Source organism: Brienomyrus brachyistius, chromosome 1 (genome assembly GCF_023856365.1).
Source record: "Brienomyrus brachyistius isolate T26 chromosome 1, BBRACH_0.4, whole genome shotgun sequence".
Classification (NCBI taxonomy): Eukaryota; Metazoa; Chordata; class Actinopteri; order Osteoglossiformes; family Mormyridae; genus Brienomyrus; species Brienomyrus brachyistius.
In genome coordinates this window covers 4,740,488-4,757,707 of record NC_064533.1, presented here as the reverse complement: position 1 = coordinate 4,757,707, position 17,220 = coordinate 4,740,488, and the positions used below count along the sequence as shown (strand labels likewise).

Below are 17,220 nucleotides of genomic sequence, written 5' to 3'. Positions count from 1 at the left end.
CCGGCCAGAAGGCCTTTCAGAGGGAATTCTGAGGTTTCCAGGAGATGGCAGTAGAAGGGAAGCCGCGCTCAAAAGCCTGTGACAGACATCCCCCCCCACCTCCCAAACCCGGCAGCTCGCATCTACTGCGGCACCCGGGCAACATGCGACGATGGCAACTCGTCGAGCATCGGACGGCCAATCAGCACACAGGACCCACTCCTGATCTATCCAATCACAATCCATGAGCAAAAAAAAAAAAAAACCACTCTGCTGAAAGTGGCTGATATGTATGAAATATCAAGTTTAATATTCTCCCATTATGTCTTAGCCCACCTGTGGGAAGTTTTGTGGATTCGGGGAAATCCCATGACCAAGCTCCGGAATCTCGCCGGGAGGAGCCGCTCCGGAAGGGTTCCGTTGTGCTGTCCGGGGCCGATGGACGCACAAGGGGTGTGAGTTTGGATCTGTGGCTGGTGGGGGCTTAAGAAACGCCACGGTGACAATGGCACAAGCGCAAAGCACCAAGGCCCAGAGCCCAAACAAAATCTCATTGTATCTATTTCCCAAACCCCCCCTAACCCCCACTCCAGACTCACTCTGCCCTCCCTATGCCCCAGTCCCTATCCACCCCCCCCCCCCCACTTCATGTCAGTGTCAGTCCTGTGTCAGTAATTAAACAGCAAAGCCTCTCAATGTCGTGCACTGAAGCCCCATCACTGGGTCGCGGCAGCAGCATAAGCGAGGTGCTGTCCGCTGCGTCATCTTCAATCAGCCCGACCGACGGCCGGGCACCGGGGGCCCAGCCCCTACCTTTCCCACGGCTAGCATGTGGGCTGCGGCGCCTGGCTCACCGGGCCGTCCCGGGACCCCCAGTACCCAGGTGCTCGGCCCAAGAGAAACGGCCAGCAGGTGATTCTCACCATATCCCATTTTCAAAACAGTTACAGTAAAAGGTCTCGCATGCGACATTCCAGTAACTGACCCCCCCAAGAAACCTGCACCACTCTAAAAGAACTAAAAATTTTAATCATTTGTGAAGCCATTCTATTAAAAATTTGTTACACTAAATAAGCAATATCTTGTATTGCAGTGTGTTTAAATAACAGTACAACAATCATTATTGCTTGTCTGTGCATAAAACAATTAAAGTAAATGTAAGAAATGTGTTAAAATTCAATGTTTTTCAAAAGTAACATTTAACTATACGGAAAATTCAATATACCTTGGCACTACATTGCCCGATATAAGCACTCTTATTGTGCTTCCTCTAACTTAGGTACAGCAAATGTCAAATCAATAAAAAAATAAAATGTAAACCTAAAACAATATTAACCATGGACCACCTATTTAAAGAAATGTACAACTTTTTTTCTAAATTAAAAATGTATTTTTTTCCATGACTGATGTTAGTTCTTTCAGTGCCTGAGAACCAGAACTTTTGTTAATAATAAAACATTGTGTGCAGGGCGCCAATGAGCCCTTCAAACTGATGGGTCTAGAATACGTCGACACCTCCCCAGGAACGGAACGTGACCTCAGCAAGCATGACTTCAGCAGTCTGCCCAGGGCGTGACTCAGCAGTGAGGCGACAGACCAGTGATCCATGCGAACACAGGTGAGGGTCACTGGTGCCAGGGGGTGTGGGGGAAAGTCCCCACCGAGGGGGGTGAGACGGTTAAAATTGAGGAGTAAGGGTTCTTCATGATAAGGGTGTGAGCAGAGCAACAGGTATGGTGAAGAACATCATGAACATGCAACTGTTGTTATTTTATACCAAAGGACCCTCAACATTTATCAATCTGTATACTTTACTGGAGCAATAAAATACCGGCAAACGGACCCTGCAGCAATTCCGCTGAGCCAATAAGCTTCATTGCATTTCAAGCTCCATGTTTCCTTCTGTTTAAATGTTTCTAATGATCCACACATATATCTCTGTAAGGAACTGATTTTTACTGCAAATGGCAAAACGTAATACAAGGTCATCTCGGGGTCGCTTCAGGAAAAGTGGTGATGGTCCGTGGATCGTACTCTTACGGTTTCCACACTGCCAGCTCTCTATCCTGCCTGTTTGTTCTTCCAAGCAAGTTAAATGTAAAGGCAGTGATTTGCCCTGGCGGATGACTGGGCAGGTACTGGAATCCTTCAGTGTGGCAGCATGTCCAGCGATGGGAAAAGACAAGTCACGGCAAGCAAATCAAAACCTCAGTGCCCGGCTGAGACCTAATCCCACCAAAGTGCGAGTTCTCAGCGGTAACAGACTGGAGCCGCACTCTGGGACACTCGAAATTCCATCGAGGCTACCTGGGAAGCTGCGGACTCCGCCAACCTGCATCCTGGGCGTGTGACTAAATCCCCAACCCAAAGAACCGCTGTGTGTAGGTCCTACGCAACCACAAGGGGGGCTGTCACCTTCGGATATCCCACCAGTGCCCAAATCAGCAACATAAGCAGCATCTCACCCCCCCCAGAAACTTCCAAGTGCCCTCGTACACCTCCTGGCACCTTCATGACGCCTCCGAGCCTGGCTACCCCCCCCCCCCCACTACCCCAATGGGTGTTGATTTGTAAGACCGAGTCATTTCAAAGAGGGCGATCAGGCGTTCGATGGCGGTGAACCCTACCAACGCCAGACCCGGCCCGTGTCGACTGGAGCCATCTCATTGGTGCCACCTGAAACCATCGAGACCTGCTGGCATCAGGGCGCACATCCGTCCAGGGGGGCCAAGGCTCTTTCGGAGGTGGGGGAGCGGCGCATGGATGAGGCCCCACCTCCCTGTGGATGATGTCATCGACAAAAGGCGCTGCGTTTTGCCAGAGATGGTGACTATCCCTCTGCCTGTATAAATGCTATAGCATTAAATTCTTCTTTGTATCATATTTGTATTGGTCAAGCTAATAACACACATTGCTATTGGACGAGAACAGACAAGGAATCGTTTTTTAATTTCCTCCTATAAATCAGTGTCCACCTTCAACCTGCGATCTTCCTCAGACCGGCCTCCTTCCCGTTCTCGGTACGGGCACATTACCCATGCTCGCCTGCAACAACGTCAGTCACACAAGCGTCCTCAGGCTCCTCCAAGTCACAGCACCAGATCCTCCCAGTTTAACTCATGCTAGTGGAGTCTAAACCCTGGCAGCAGCCTCGGTAGGGCTCGTCTTCTAGAATAATCCGCACGTGAGAGCCGGGTCACGGATACACGACGAGGCCAGACGTGGCTCGCCCGCCATCGCCGGCCCCGCCTTCCTGAGCGGCAGGCTTCCAATCCACCCCCCACAGAAGAACCCTCGCTCCAGTCTTGGGGATGAATCTCCAGGGAGAGTCACCATCTCAGGGTTGTCTGAGGTGGGGAACATTTCATCTGAATACCGAAAGCCTGCTAGCTTATCCGGTGCTTCACAAACCCAGATTTACGCCTCTTCAGCCAGTTCACAATCAACTGGTTCAAAACCTTCAACGTGGGTTATATGGCTTCATAAACATGTTTGAGGTGTTTGTTTGGGCGACCAGCTTCATTATATCAGCTTCTCTGATATAAGATCATCACTGTTTATACATTTTGTTTGGTTTATGTGACAGCGACGATATCTATAATACTGCTGTAAACATGTCAGTTAGCCAAAAGGTCCCTTCCGTATGTAATCTCTCGGTTCATTGTTAAAATAAAATTCAAATTAAAAACATTACAATAAAATACAAAATCGTACAATACAACAAAAGGAAAGGAACTCATGAATCTTCTTGATATATTTGTTACATGTGAAAAACACCATCCTAGCTTGGTAACTAATCTCCTCATTCATTTTCCGTTTAGAGGTACTTAGCCCGTGCTGCTGGGCTTTTGTGTTCGGTCTTCGGCCCGGTGTTGTATCCCGCCGATATAAATATATAAATGGATGTAGATAACCTCAATAGCCCTCATCCATAAACAGCAGGATTCCTGTACAGTATCCATTTCGTACCGGGCATCTGTCTCCCGGGGTGAAGTGAGGACACGACTCGAAGGGAATTTCCCCCCCATGGTGCCGCCCCAGCACGTTTCCCCCGCCCAGCCCCCCTGTGGCTCCCAACCCACCACTGTGGTTGTGAGGTCATGGGGTCGTCCCGCCCCTCCACGAACGGACTCCTGACCTGATCTGCCCCGTAACGTCACCGCACTGCACTGCTGAGATCCCGCCTGATCCTAGGATCTGGGAAGAGGGAGTTCAGGCATTGTGCAGTGATCCCAGAGCCTCGTCCTGAGATGACCCCGCACGCGGACACGGACACACACACACACACACACACACACACACACACACACTCCCCGGCCGCAGAGGCCCCCTGCCGGGATACAGACGGCAGCTGATGGTGCATCTGCCCACAGTCTGTGCTGGGGCTCAGGGGAGCAAGGGGGCGCCACTGAGCCGAGGGCGTTATGGCACGTCGATTGTAATCGAAGTACCCGGCGTGGTTGTCGAAAGAGCTGGGGGGGGGCAGTTCTATCTAATCCCCATAACCTGAATCACCTCGTCTTGTATAAATAGGCTGGTATAAAAAAGTAAGGCATAAATCACGCCGGCCACTGGGCCCTGTTGTAAAAATGAATCACGGGAGTAAAAACCCACATCACTTACCAAGCAGCGGGGGGCCCAGTTCCCCCCCAGGACCACACACGGGGTGCGATCCATAGATGGCCAGGCTGGGTGTAAATGCAGGAATCCACAGGGGACACTGCTATACCTCATCTTTCCCAGCATGTGGGAACACGATACATCTGGATGGGGGGTAGTGGTGGTGGTGGTGGTGGGGGGGGGGGGTTTAAGCCAGCCAACCCCCGGACAGAGCAGATCTGAACTTAACCCCCATCCCATGTGATTGAAAGCAAACCCAATCCTCAAGGTCAGGGGCTGGCATGACGAGGTCATTAAGGTGGTGTGGCCATTCGCACAGGGGGGCGGGGTTTAAAGATGACAACGGGACTGTGTCACGGTGCGTGTTTGCGGGGCTGTATGGGCAAACACATTTTGTTTGTTTGCCTCTAATCCTCAGACTGAGATTTGTTTTAAAAAACAAAAACATGCCCCTCAGTTGAAGTGCCCCCACACCTCAGTCCAAGAAACATATCCAAGCAGGCAATGTTCGAGTGGGTCAGAAGCGGCCCATATGAGCTCCCGTCCATGGGGAGGGCACTTCCTGTCAGCTGACCACCCTCCACCAGGAAGTGATACGATGTCATCCCTCGCCCTTTACTGCCTCACGCCCTGACAGATGAGAGTGAGGGGGCGGGGTTAGTTTCTGGAACCAGCGAGGTCACACAACGTTCCGGAGTCACTGATGAAGGACAGAAGGTGAATGTATCCCAGAACCCCCGTCTTTGGGTAATTTAACGCAAACCAGAAAACCAGATATATCACACAGTGGGGTGTTTGGGACAAATTAGGAATATTGCTCAACTCTTTGCATATTTTTTGATCATTCTTTCTTTGGCAGACTGTGAAGTTTGATCAACATACCAATGGGGGATTGCAAATCCGCCCCCCCCCCCCCCCCCCCCGGAAACAACATAGTTCTCATCATTTAAGGAAATGATTAGAGGACGTGTTTTATGAACCCCAAGGAGATCATGCAATCACGAAAGGCAGCCCCCCCCCCAAAATCCCTGCCCCCATAATGATACGCCACCCTTGAGCACCAGGAAATGCTAATTAAGGTATCGATGGTGTGTATATGTGCACTGCCGTGCAAGATCATGGCTTCAGGTTGGCCCTGCTGGTAATTAGCATGTGTGGGGCTCCAGCCCACGGCTTTGTCGGGGCCGGGGGGCACGTAGATGTACGGTGGCCATTAAGCAAAGACGGCCTGTCAAACGGCGATGACACCAGACCCGTTGGGGCCCCTCGGGTCTCCCGGTCTGGCCCGTGTGCACAGAACACAGCCACCATCCAAAACTTCACGTACCTGGAGGGTCATGTGTTCGAGTCTCCCTGATGGCAGGATGGGCTCAGTTTCCCGGCTCAGACCCCAAGCGCCATGATGCGGCCGACAAATTCACTCCCTTCTCCCCAGTACCACGTCAAATACAGCAGCAAACCTCACATACTGTTCGGCTCGCACCCCATCCAAAGAGGCAGTGACACACACACCTCCGAAATCTGACCTAAGCAGTAAAGACGTTGTTTTCATATAATGTTTATATGAACATTATATGACATTCAGGGAAGTCATGAAGGAAAAATATCCATACATAGTTTACAGAATAACATTTATGCTCTAAAGTGAACAAAACTGCCTGTACCAGCTACAAAAACAGCACTTAAAATCAGCTCTGCCTTTTTAGTTACACAGCGGACAGCGAAACGACGGCTGACGTGGCAAAAAAAGGGGCAGTTTTCCGCACTTGGTATCAATAATAGCGATAGTCACTCCTGGTAAGGCAGGAACAATTAATATGGCGGAACATCGACAGGACACTTCACAGCACAGCCAAGAGTCTCTCGGCATTACTGGTCTCGAAGGCAGCGCGTCCATGTTCACTGCAGGTCATTTTAAAGGTGTAGAGCCCCCTTGTGGCACTTTAGCAGAATGCAATGACCTTGAAGCTCGTAAGATGCTATGAATCTTATGAATATAATCCTCTTTTGAGAAATACCTCGCTCAGTATGTTGAGGGAATGTATCTCCACAGCAGGGCCGCAGCCAGTACATACATGCCGAACAAAAAGTTCATTAGGGGTATTAAATAGGAAGCATGAACCTAATTTATATTTGCGACCTGTTAGGACAGTTCTCAACACTAGCTGCATGCTCACCAGCCCAGGAAAACGCCCAGACCCCCCCCCTTCCCCACCACCCACCTCCATATCGGGAAGTTACCCAGGAACACTGCGATGCGACACTAGCCCAGCAATCAAAGTGAAGTTGTAGGAAGGGGGAACATCTCAGCGTCTTCTACGCGTTTCCTGCTCTTTCCACAAAACCGAAACATGACAGGAAAGAAGCATGAGAACAGCAAACGCGGAACTGCGCCGTTTTCTCACCAGCCCCCTCTAGTGTCGGCATCCTTTCACGCCCCCCACAGAAGTATGATTTCTGCTGTTACACTTCCTCTGTCGCCATCTAATGGCATACATGAGGATTTACATCCACCCACTGACTCACACTGAGGTCCCCGGAGGGCCAAATTCATCGTGCTAAAATCTGCAGAGCCAGGAGGGGGAATCAACTGTACGGCAAAATACCGGCAGTGGTATCTTGGAGTCAGCCAGCTTTTTTAACCACTGGTCTGGATCATGGGGGAATGAAGCCTTACATGAAAATTTATTTTTTAAATACTCATTCCCAAAGTGTGAACACTCGTTTACAATCTGTAGGTCTGACAAAGGAACACACAAGTTCCTCTGAGCTATAAACAGGTTCTCCTCCTAGCAGATCAAGGATGTAATCCCCTGGCTCCTACTGGACTGCCTGTCATTGTTATAGCTGCGGATAAGTTAGCGCCAATGATATAAAAAAAAAAACACTGTTGTACAATGTTGTGGGGGTTCCTGTCAGCACAGAAGAATTTAACTTGGGTCAGCCTGACGGCAGACAGAGTCATATTTCTGTGCCCATTAAATAGCGCCCCCTAGATTTCCAGATCACGTAAATGCAAGCTCAGAGTGCACAAAGCCTGTGTGTGTCTGAATTACCGTCCGCAGACATATCGCTCTCTCATCCCTGGCTCCGCCCTTAACTGATTTTGACATTTCGAGGGCAATCGTGTAAGGACACATCAGTCCCGCTGTGTGAATCGTTAGACTCCCAGCCATTCCTGAAAGGTACCTTCCATGAACTCGTTCAGCCCGGCCAAACAAAGCTGCCTCTACTTCGCAGACTTGCGTCGGATCACATTACATCCCATAATGTCACTGTCTTCTCCGCGGCCCGGCGACAGCTGAGGTAATGTCTTCCTTGGCTCTAAGTCGCCGTCACGCTGACCACAACAGTAGGGACAGCAGACAGACTGGCGCATTCAGAGAGGGGTAACGGGGGGCTCCCACTGGCTGGGCTGCATGGGAACACCAGCAGGAAGCCTCCCAATCAAGCCCTGGAGATCCCAACCATCTGCGGCATGATTCAGCCCGAGTCCACCACTGTCTCCGGTCTCCGGTCTCCAGCATCCTCGGCGTCCTGTCCCTGCCGTCACCGGAGTTTACGCCATTCCCTCTTCGGCCTGTCCCTTCCGTAGCACCTCCGCCGACGCACAGACCGATGCACCGGGAGGCCAGGAGGTCAGCGGTCTCACCCAACACGCTCAAGCGTTGGCTTTGATGCGTTCCACAGCTTCCTTTCCAAAGGAGCCCAAGCTGGAGCTGAAGTTTCCGCAGCTCGCAAGCATTCCAGGAGGCCGGCGGTTCCATGGAATAATCGGACAGACGAAGGCAGACGACACTGACAATTACTAGGCTGGTGACCAATTATACCAGCCACCTAATACATCTGCAGCAAACGAACCTCTAACGATGTTTCCTGATATTCGCCTATTTTCAGATGCTGGTGTGCTAACAGAAATACTGCCATACCAAGAATTTCTGTGCGCCGGAGAATATGCAAAGTCCATCTGCAGAATGGTAACAGCTAACCTTACATGTATAACCATCCATCCATCCATCCATCTCCCAACAGTGCAGAACTGGGCAGAATCACAGGGGTTCTGTGCCGCTTAGGATATAAAGCTGGGATTCACCCTGGACAGGATGCCAATCCCAAGGCCCACACCCACACCCACACACACACACACACACACACACACACACACACACACACACACACACACACACACATTCCATCCCCGTCCACCCTGGAGGTGTGAGGGAGCAGTGCCGTCATCAAAAACTGCAACTACAGTGGGTGCGTCACAGCCTGCATCTACGAGCAGCTGTCCAACCATAACGTGACAGAGGAAACCTGTAGCTAGTGTTTAATGTCTATTCAACAATGTTTTAATGTAGCAGAGACTTATATCCAAAGCAACATTTAACTGAAAGCAGGACAAGAGAGTTCTGGGTGCAACTGGGCGCTTAAGGGCCATGCTCAAGGGTTCGAAGGTGAGCTCACTTCACTGACTGTGGGATTTGAAAAGACCTTCGAAGCACTGATACAGCGTCATATCCGGCTGAACCACACAGCGAGAGCGGATTCCTCCTGTAAGACCATTAGCACCTGTCGCACTGGAACAGCGTCTCACACTGCAGAGACTTTGCTCTTTTTTCAGGTTATATGATTTAGCTTGGGGGCGGCATGGTGGTGCAGTGGTTAGCACTGTTGCCTCACACCTCTGGGACCCGGGTTCGAGTCTCCGCCTGGGTCACATGTGTGTGGAGTCTGCATGTTATTCCCATGTCGTCGTGGGGTTTCCTCCGGGTACTCCGGTCCCCCACCCCACCCACAGTCCAAGGACATGCTGAGACTAATTGGAGTTGCTAAATTGCCCATAGGTGTGCGTGCGTGTGTGAGTGAATGGTGTGTGAGTGTGCCCTGCGATGGGCTGGCCCCCCATCCTGGGTTGTTCCCTGCCTCATGCCCATAGCTTCCGGGATAGGCTCCGGACCCCCCGCGACCCAGTAGGATAAGCAAAAAATGGATGATTTAGCTTTGATGTCCATCAGCTGTTTAAGGTCAAGATGCAGCCTATAACACCTGTTACCGCCTTTCGGTCCTAGCAAAACGATAACGAATATCAACTCTTGAAACATTTTTTGCAAAGTTTTAAATCTTTAGTTACTAGAAGAACCTCATTAAGTTCACATATGAATAAATAATGGAACCTTCCACTGTGTCATTCATTTAAAGAAAAAATTAACATGCATTACGACAGAGAGACAAAATACCTTCCTTTTGTCCAAATTATCATGAAGGGTGCAGAGCAGCGGCCCTTCATTTCGGCCTCCAGATGTCTCCTCGCGTTTGGAGTCTCTTTACATCTGTTTCATTTCAAACTGATGCTTAAAAATCATAAATTCTGGAGTAGCTGCTCCATTTCATGCACCAATCTGTGTACCACATTGTCTCCATTTTTAGATTATTTTTTTTTTACAAGCACTCCATTCAGCCTGCGACGTAGCTTAGGGTAAGCGGCTCGAAAGATGCATAAATGATTGGATGGATGGATGGATGGATGGATCGATACTCTATTCATCCACTTTACAAAAAGCAAATAATAAAAATGGAGTATAATTGCTACATAAGAAGGAGGAGCACGTTCTAATACACTCTATGGTTCATTTTAAAAATTCATAAAAATTCCCAAAATAGGGTCATTCAGGTTAATTGCAACATTTCACATCATATTCCCTGGGACAGAATTACAGACACATTTCATCTCTCTATTAGAGCACATTACAGCGGAAAGAGCAAAGAGGAAACATCACAGCACACAGACTTTCTTGACTTAATCCATCAAACACAGGAATGTCAGTCCGCAGCAGATACATCCCATATGTTTCATGTCTTAAGTTCAATCTGCACAGCATTAAGACTCTATAGTCCAGTATTGTGTTTTTTATAAATACAAGGTTTCATAAAGGATGTTTTTACCACAACGCTGAATTTTACTCAGTCTGTAGTAAATAACACCAAAGAATACAAGACCACTTACCTGCCCAGCCTATCACAGTCTAAAACAAACAAAACAAATACACGTTACGTGTTTCAGACTGCTGGGAAAATATATGAGAAAATAAAATCGCCGCACAGCGGGCAGTCCCGGGCCCCCGTCCTCTGAGCCGCTAAGCGGGCAGTCCCGGGCCCCCGTCCTCTGAGCCGCTAAGCGGGCAGTCCCGGGCCCCCGTCCTCTGAGCCGCTAAGCGGGCAGTCCCGGGCCCCCGTCCTCAGCGCCCCACAGCGGGCAGTCCCGGGCCCCCGTCCTCAGCGCCCCACAGCGGGCAGTCCCGGGCCCCCGTCCTCAGCGCCCCACAGCGGGCAGTCCCGGGCCCCCGTCCTCAGCGCCCCACAGCGGGCAGTCCCGGGCCCCCGTCCTCTGAGCCGCCAAGCGGGCAGTCCCGGGCCCCCGTCCTCTGAGCCGCCAAGCGGGCAGTCCCGGGCCCCCGTCCTCTGAGCCGCCAAGCGGGCAGTCCCGGGCCCCCGTCCTCAGCGCCGCTAAGCGGGCAGTCCCGGGCCCCCGTCCTCAGCGCCGCTAAGCGGGCAGTCCCGGGCCCCCGTCCTCAGCACCGCTAAGCGGGCAGTCCCGGACCCCCGTCCTCAGCACCGCTAAGCGGGCAGTCCCGGGCCCCCGTCCTCTAAGCCGCTAGGCGGGCAGTCCCGGACCCCCGTCCTCTAAGCCGCTAGGCGGGCAGTCCCGGACCCCCGTCCTCAGCGCCTCACAGCGGGCAGTCCCGGGCCCCCGTCCTCTGAGCCGCTAAGCGGGCAGTCCCGGGCCCCCGTCCTGAGCGCCCCACAGCGGGCAGTCCCGGGCCCCCGTCCTGAGCGCCCCACAGCGGGCAGTCCCGGGCCCCCGTCCTCAGCGCCGCTAAGCGGGCAGTCCCGGGCCCCCGTCCTCTGAGCCGCTAGGCGGGCAGTCCCGGACCCCCGTCCTCTGAGCCGCTAGGCGGGCAGTCCCGGGCCCCCGTCCTCTGAGCCGCTAGGCGGGCAGTCCCGGGCCCCCGTCCTCAGCGCCGCTAAGCGGGCAGTCCCGGGCCCCCGTCCTCAGCGCCGCTAAGCGGGCAGTCCCGGGCCCCCGTCCTCAGCACCGCTAAGCGGGCAGTCCCGGACCCCCGTCCTCAGCACCGCTAAGCGGGCAGTCCCGGGCCCCCGTCCTCTAAGCCGCTAGGCGGGCAGTCCCGGACCCCCGTCCTCTAAGCCGCTAGGCGGGCAGTCCCGGACCCCCGTCCTCAGCGCCTCACAGCGGGCAGTCCCGGGCCCCCGTCCTCAGCGCCGCTAAGCGGGCAGTCCCGGGCCCCCGTCCTCTGAGCCGCTAAGCGGGCAGTCCCGGGCCCCCGTCCTGAGCGCCCCACAGCGGGCAGTCCCGGGCCCCCGTCCTGAGCGCCCCACAGCGGGCAGTCCCGGGCCCCCGTCCTCTGAGCCGCTAGGCGGGCAGTCCCGGGCCCCCGTCCTCTGAGCCGCTAGGCGGGCAGTCCCGGGCCCCCGTCCTCAGCGCCGCTAAGCGGGCAGTCCCGGGCCCCCGTCCTCAGCGCCGCTAAGCGGGCAGTCCCGGGCCCCCGTCCTCAGCACCGCTAAGCGGGCAGTCCCGGACCCCCGTCCTCAGCACCGCTAAGCGGGCAGTCCCGGGCCCCCGTCCTCTAAGCCGCTAGGCGGGCAGTCCCGGACCCCCGTCCTCTAAGCCGCTAGGCGGGCAGTCCCGGACCCCCGTCCTCAGCGCCTCACAGCGGGCAGTCCCGGGCCCCCGTCCTCAGCGCCGCTAAGCGGGCAGTCCCGGGCCCCCGTCCTCTGAGCCGCTAAGCGGGCAGTCCCGGGCCCCCGTCCTGAGCGCCCCACAGCGGGCAGTCCCGGGCCCCCGTCCTGAGCGCCCCACAGCGGGCAGTCCCGGGCCCCCGTCCTCAGCGCCGCTAAGCGGGCAGTCCCGGGCCCCCGTCCTCTGAGCCGCTAGGCGGGCAGTCCCGGACCCCCGTCCTCTGAGCCGCTAGGCGGGCAGTCCCGGGCCCCCGTCCTCTGAGCCGCTAGGCGGGCAGTCCCGGGCCCCCGTCCTCTGAGCCGCTAGGCGGGCAGTCCCGGGCCCCCGTCCTCAGCACCGCTAGGCGGGCAGTCCCGGGCCCCCGTCCTCAGCACCGCTAGGCGGGCAGTCCCGGGCCCCCGTCCTCAGCACCGCTAAGCGGGCAGTCCCGGGCCCCCGTCCTCAGCGCCGCTAAGCGGGCAGTCCCGGGCCCCCGTCCTCAGCGCCGCTAAGCGGCCAGTCCCGGACCCCCGTCCTCTGAGCCGCTAAGCGGGCAGTCCCGGGCCCCCGTCCTCTGAGCCGCTAAGCGGGCAGTCCCGGGCCCCCGTCCTCTGAGCCGCTAGGCGGGCAGTCCCGGGCCCCCGTCCTCAGCGCCGCTAGGCGGGCAGTCCCGGGCCCCCGTCCTCTGAGCCGCTAAGCGGCCAGTCCCGGACCCCCGTCCTCTGAGCCGCTAAGCGGGCAGTCCCGGGCCCCCGTCCTCTGAGCCGCTAAGCGGGCAGTCCCGGGCCCCCGTCCTCTGAGCCGCTAGGCGGGCAGTCCCGGGCCCCCGTCCTCAGCGCCGCTAGGCGGGCAGTCCCGGGCCCCCGTCCTCTGAGCCACTAAGCGGCCAGTCCCGGGCCCCCGTCCTCAGCGCCGCTAAGCGGCCAGTCCCGGACCCCCGTCCTCTGAGCCGCTAAGCGGGCAGTCCCGGGCCCCCGTCCTCAGCACAGCACAGTGGGTACTGTATAGACTTTGTGTGTTTTCTTTTTACATCTGAGCCGTTTCCATTCGAGAGCTTTTAATGGGAAGCTCACAGCTATGCCCCCACCCCCCACAGACAAACTGGCTGTAGTGCCGGGGGGGGGCATGCAGCGGCACCTAAAGAAGCAGAACTGGAAGCTTTCGCATCAAAGCAGCACAGCTGTCTTCGCCTCATATTAATCTATCCTCTGTGCAAGTGATGCAGCGTCACACTCTGGTGAGGAACCTTCTAAGTGGCACTTTCCATTGGCTGGGGATGCCTCTAATGGGCCAGTTGGACACAGCCTGGCCAGGCCAAATACGAAAGCTCACATGTTTAAGGGGAAGCAGCCGATTGGTTCCTTGTGGGACAGATCATTACGTGATTGGTCACACACACAGGGGGGAAACTCATCCATCTCTGGCCAAGTGGGTCGACAAGGTGTCAGCCAAACACCAGGCCCAGATTTGCAAATCCTTGCTGGGAGTCGTCCATGTTCGGGAAAAAAAACTTTCTGGTGGACGAGTGGAAGGATGTACTAACTGGTGAAAAAGAAAAAAAAAAGAGAGAGGTAGACGTAGAAGCGGTAGCACTTTCCTAGGCCTAGCAGGACACCTCCCAGCCAGGCCCCGGGACGTTGATGTGGCAGGACCCCGCCTCGCCTCCACAGTTTGGCTGCCCGCCGCACTCCATCCCCCTGCTCCGCTGCGGCCTGCTGCCAGCTGAACCCGCTCCCGAGCAAACATGGAGATTCCTGGCAGATTTTCTTATTCAGTTGTTATTTGAAAATAGTTAATATTTAAAAAGACACCGAGATCTTTCAACCTCAGCCAAGGAAATGTCACGTTACATTTTTTTTTTTATCCACAGCTTCAAGAAAATAGGAAAAATTAAAGACTCTGAAATAATCCTGCACCATTTCTAACAGTGCAGCTTAATAGGATACCTGAATTTCAGATTAGTGGTATAACACAACAGCAGCACAGATTGTCAGGATTGCTTTCTTTTTACTATGGAATACAACTTAGTAGACAACTTACAACTAACTTAAATTTATAGCTTATTGTGAGACAGAGAAGCAGTTAAACTTTCATTCAAACTAGTTTCATTCAAAATGTATTCGGTTTCATTCAAACCAAGACAGGCTATTGGTTTGAATGAAAAGCTTGACCCAGTATTATCCAGATTAAATCAGCTATAGACATTACTGTAATTGCTAACAATCGACAGGACGGGTAAAGTTTCATGCTTGATCTGGTCTTGAACGGTCCCTGAAAGATTTTCAAATAATTTCCAGATCCCAAGGGGCAAAAAAAGGCCGGCGAGGACCAGCGTAATTTCACTGCCTGATCTCGTGGGTGTTGACTTATTAAATATCGCCTGACCCGAGAGAAACTCAAACAAAACCAGTACAAGGAACATACAGTGGGGCGGAACCTCACTCTCCTGAAAAAATCAATCCCTCACACGGCCGTGGATCTCCTGCGACGTAACGCCCAGCACCAAAAGCTTCCTCCAAATTATACACATGTAACTGCAACCATTCAGTATATTAAATTCATATTTTGACCTCAGGGCTACCACACCCCCATCTCAGGCTCCCCACATCAACTCTCCGTTTGTTTCTAGGGATCATGGTAAAGCGTTGTGCTCAAATACTGACCTGTTTCTAGTATACCTGACAGTCATTGGTATTCGGCTACCACTGGTACACACTGCATTTTCATTCTCCAAATATATTATTCTATAAAACTATTCACGTTCTCAATTACAGTATTAAACAAAACGAGGGTCCAAAAAGCAGCCTTGTAAGGTAGACAGCTCTGAATAATTACAGTAAATTGCTGTGTAAGTATCGAAATCAAAAGAAAGTTATTAGGAAACGCAGTTAATTAAATACACATTTATAAATACAGTACACGGATGAACATATGAATACTATATTCTTTTTTTCGTAATTACAAGATCAGCATTAAATAAGTTTAATTGTAAGCCGCATTTCATTACTTTTTTAAAAATCTGCGCATATTTCATTTGTAGGAGCTAATGGCCACTAGGGGGCGTCCTACGTCTCGGGAAACATCAAAGCGGCCCGGAGGCGGACGGACACATAAACCGGATCCTTCAGTTTTTTTTTCCAGTCTGTCACGCAGCTCGGTGAAATTTCACGGCTCCCCTTAATGTTACGGTACCTCGTCTGAAATGCTAAACAAACCTCACTGGACTGGGGAGTCGGGCAGACAAGCACATGCCGAAAGATATACTAATGCATGGGAGGATCGACATACATAATTATACTTAATAACTATATAATAACGTGAATTATTATATTGACATTTCTTGATGATTTAAACAGACGCATAGTAAAAGTAAGATTTGAACAGTGTCCTTTGGGCACTTGCTCCTGATCAAAATGGGTTCCAGTTCTGAAACTGATAACCTTAACTACTGCAAAGTGTAAACACCTGCCTATCAATAACGAGCATTAAAATGGTGAAAAGTTTGACCAAAGACGATCGCATGTCTTTGTTTTCTATTAATTAAAATGCTACTGACCACAGACGAACGGCCTCCGTGGGAAAGGCAGCCTCCGCTTGGATAGCCCGGAAAAAGGAGGCGTGGAGAGCGCTAGTGTTACCTGTACCTGGACGCATGCAGGTAGCCTACTTGGTAAGAATGTAAAATGTCGTCAAAAGACTGGGACAGATAAAAGAGGCGTAATATACAGGCGCACTTCTATCGTAAAGGATCAGATTGCACAAAAGACGGAGTTACCTGAAGGTACAAGAGAGCGGGTATAAAAAAAGCACATCATTTCGCCTCGGTTTGAAGGGAAGGATGAAAGAAGCGGGGACGGTTTTTTAAAACTCATATTTCATCCCTCGACCCTGTTCATAACCTTTAGCTTTTAAAGTGCGGCCGCAGATGGGATCGTGACTTAGCTTTGAACCTGATCCCCCCCTGACAGATCATGGACTGGGGAGGACGAAATGCCGGGCGGCGCCGGAGGGATCCCCGCATCTGCGAGCGCTGATCGAGGCGCGAACACGTGCGTGACTGGATCCCTAAATGGGTCGCATACCCGATTCCTGACACCATGCACCAAGACCACCGACAGCGGATCCTCTACATGTTCATGTGTTTCGGTGTAATCTACTTAAGACTCGGGTGAGTGTTAAAGTATTTACAGCCCGCGACCCCGGTCAGATCCACTTGGAGGTGAAAAGGAAACATTAATTACAAACGTGGGAAGTGCGGCGGCATTGCGGACATTTGTCTGCCGTTCGGCTTCCTTTGTTTAATGCCGCTGACACGACCTCTTTGACCCCGGAGTATCCGATACATTCTCTGGCGATATCCATCAATTTGCCGAGCTGAACTGAACCCGATAGCCGTCTGTGTCTGCGGCGATGAAAGACTTATAGGAGTCTTTGCTGAAGTGTTTTTGTGATCGGGGTTTGGTGAAGCAGCCCAACGATGAAAAGAACGTCTCACTGACAATTTAAGTGCCAGGCAGTATTTGCTAACCCCAGTAGGAGACGCATTATAATTTTACCTGCGATCTCTTCCTGGTTCCATGTTACCTTCATGCAACCCCCGCCCACTCCCCAACCCCCCACCCCCGTTAACAGGGGCTGACAAAGCTGCACTTCCACATTCCTCAGCACGGAGCCCTCAGCCGTTTGATTCCTGCAGAAGAAATTATTCATTATATTCTTTGCGGAGAACTTGAATATTTAAGATTTGCGTTCTTCTAAACTTTTGTGGTTTTTCTCGCTTTTGCCGAATTAATACAACAATAATTTGTTACTAATTAAATTACCAATAAGTAAATACAATGCAACTACATCTTTTTTTAATTTTCATTGATCTACCGCGGTGACAT

General features: G+C 52.6%; 1 protein-coding gene across 1 annotated transcript in view; it reads left to right on the top strand.

Annotated features, from left to right (window-relative positions):
* Positions 1-17,220, top strand: part of LOC125730833 (protein Wnt-7b-like) — a 50,527-nt gene that overhangs the window by 3,837 nt on the left and 29,470 nt on the right. Inside the window, 3 exon segments of the mRNA XM_049005837.1 lie at positions 1,448-1,597; positions 15,896-16,004; positions 16,303-16,502. Coding sequence (XP_048861794.1) covers positions 16,432-16,502 — 71 coding nt within the window. The 5' untranslated portion in view covers positions 1,448-1,597; positions 15,896-16,004; positions 16,303-16,431.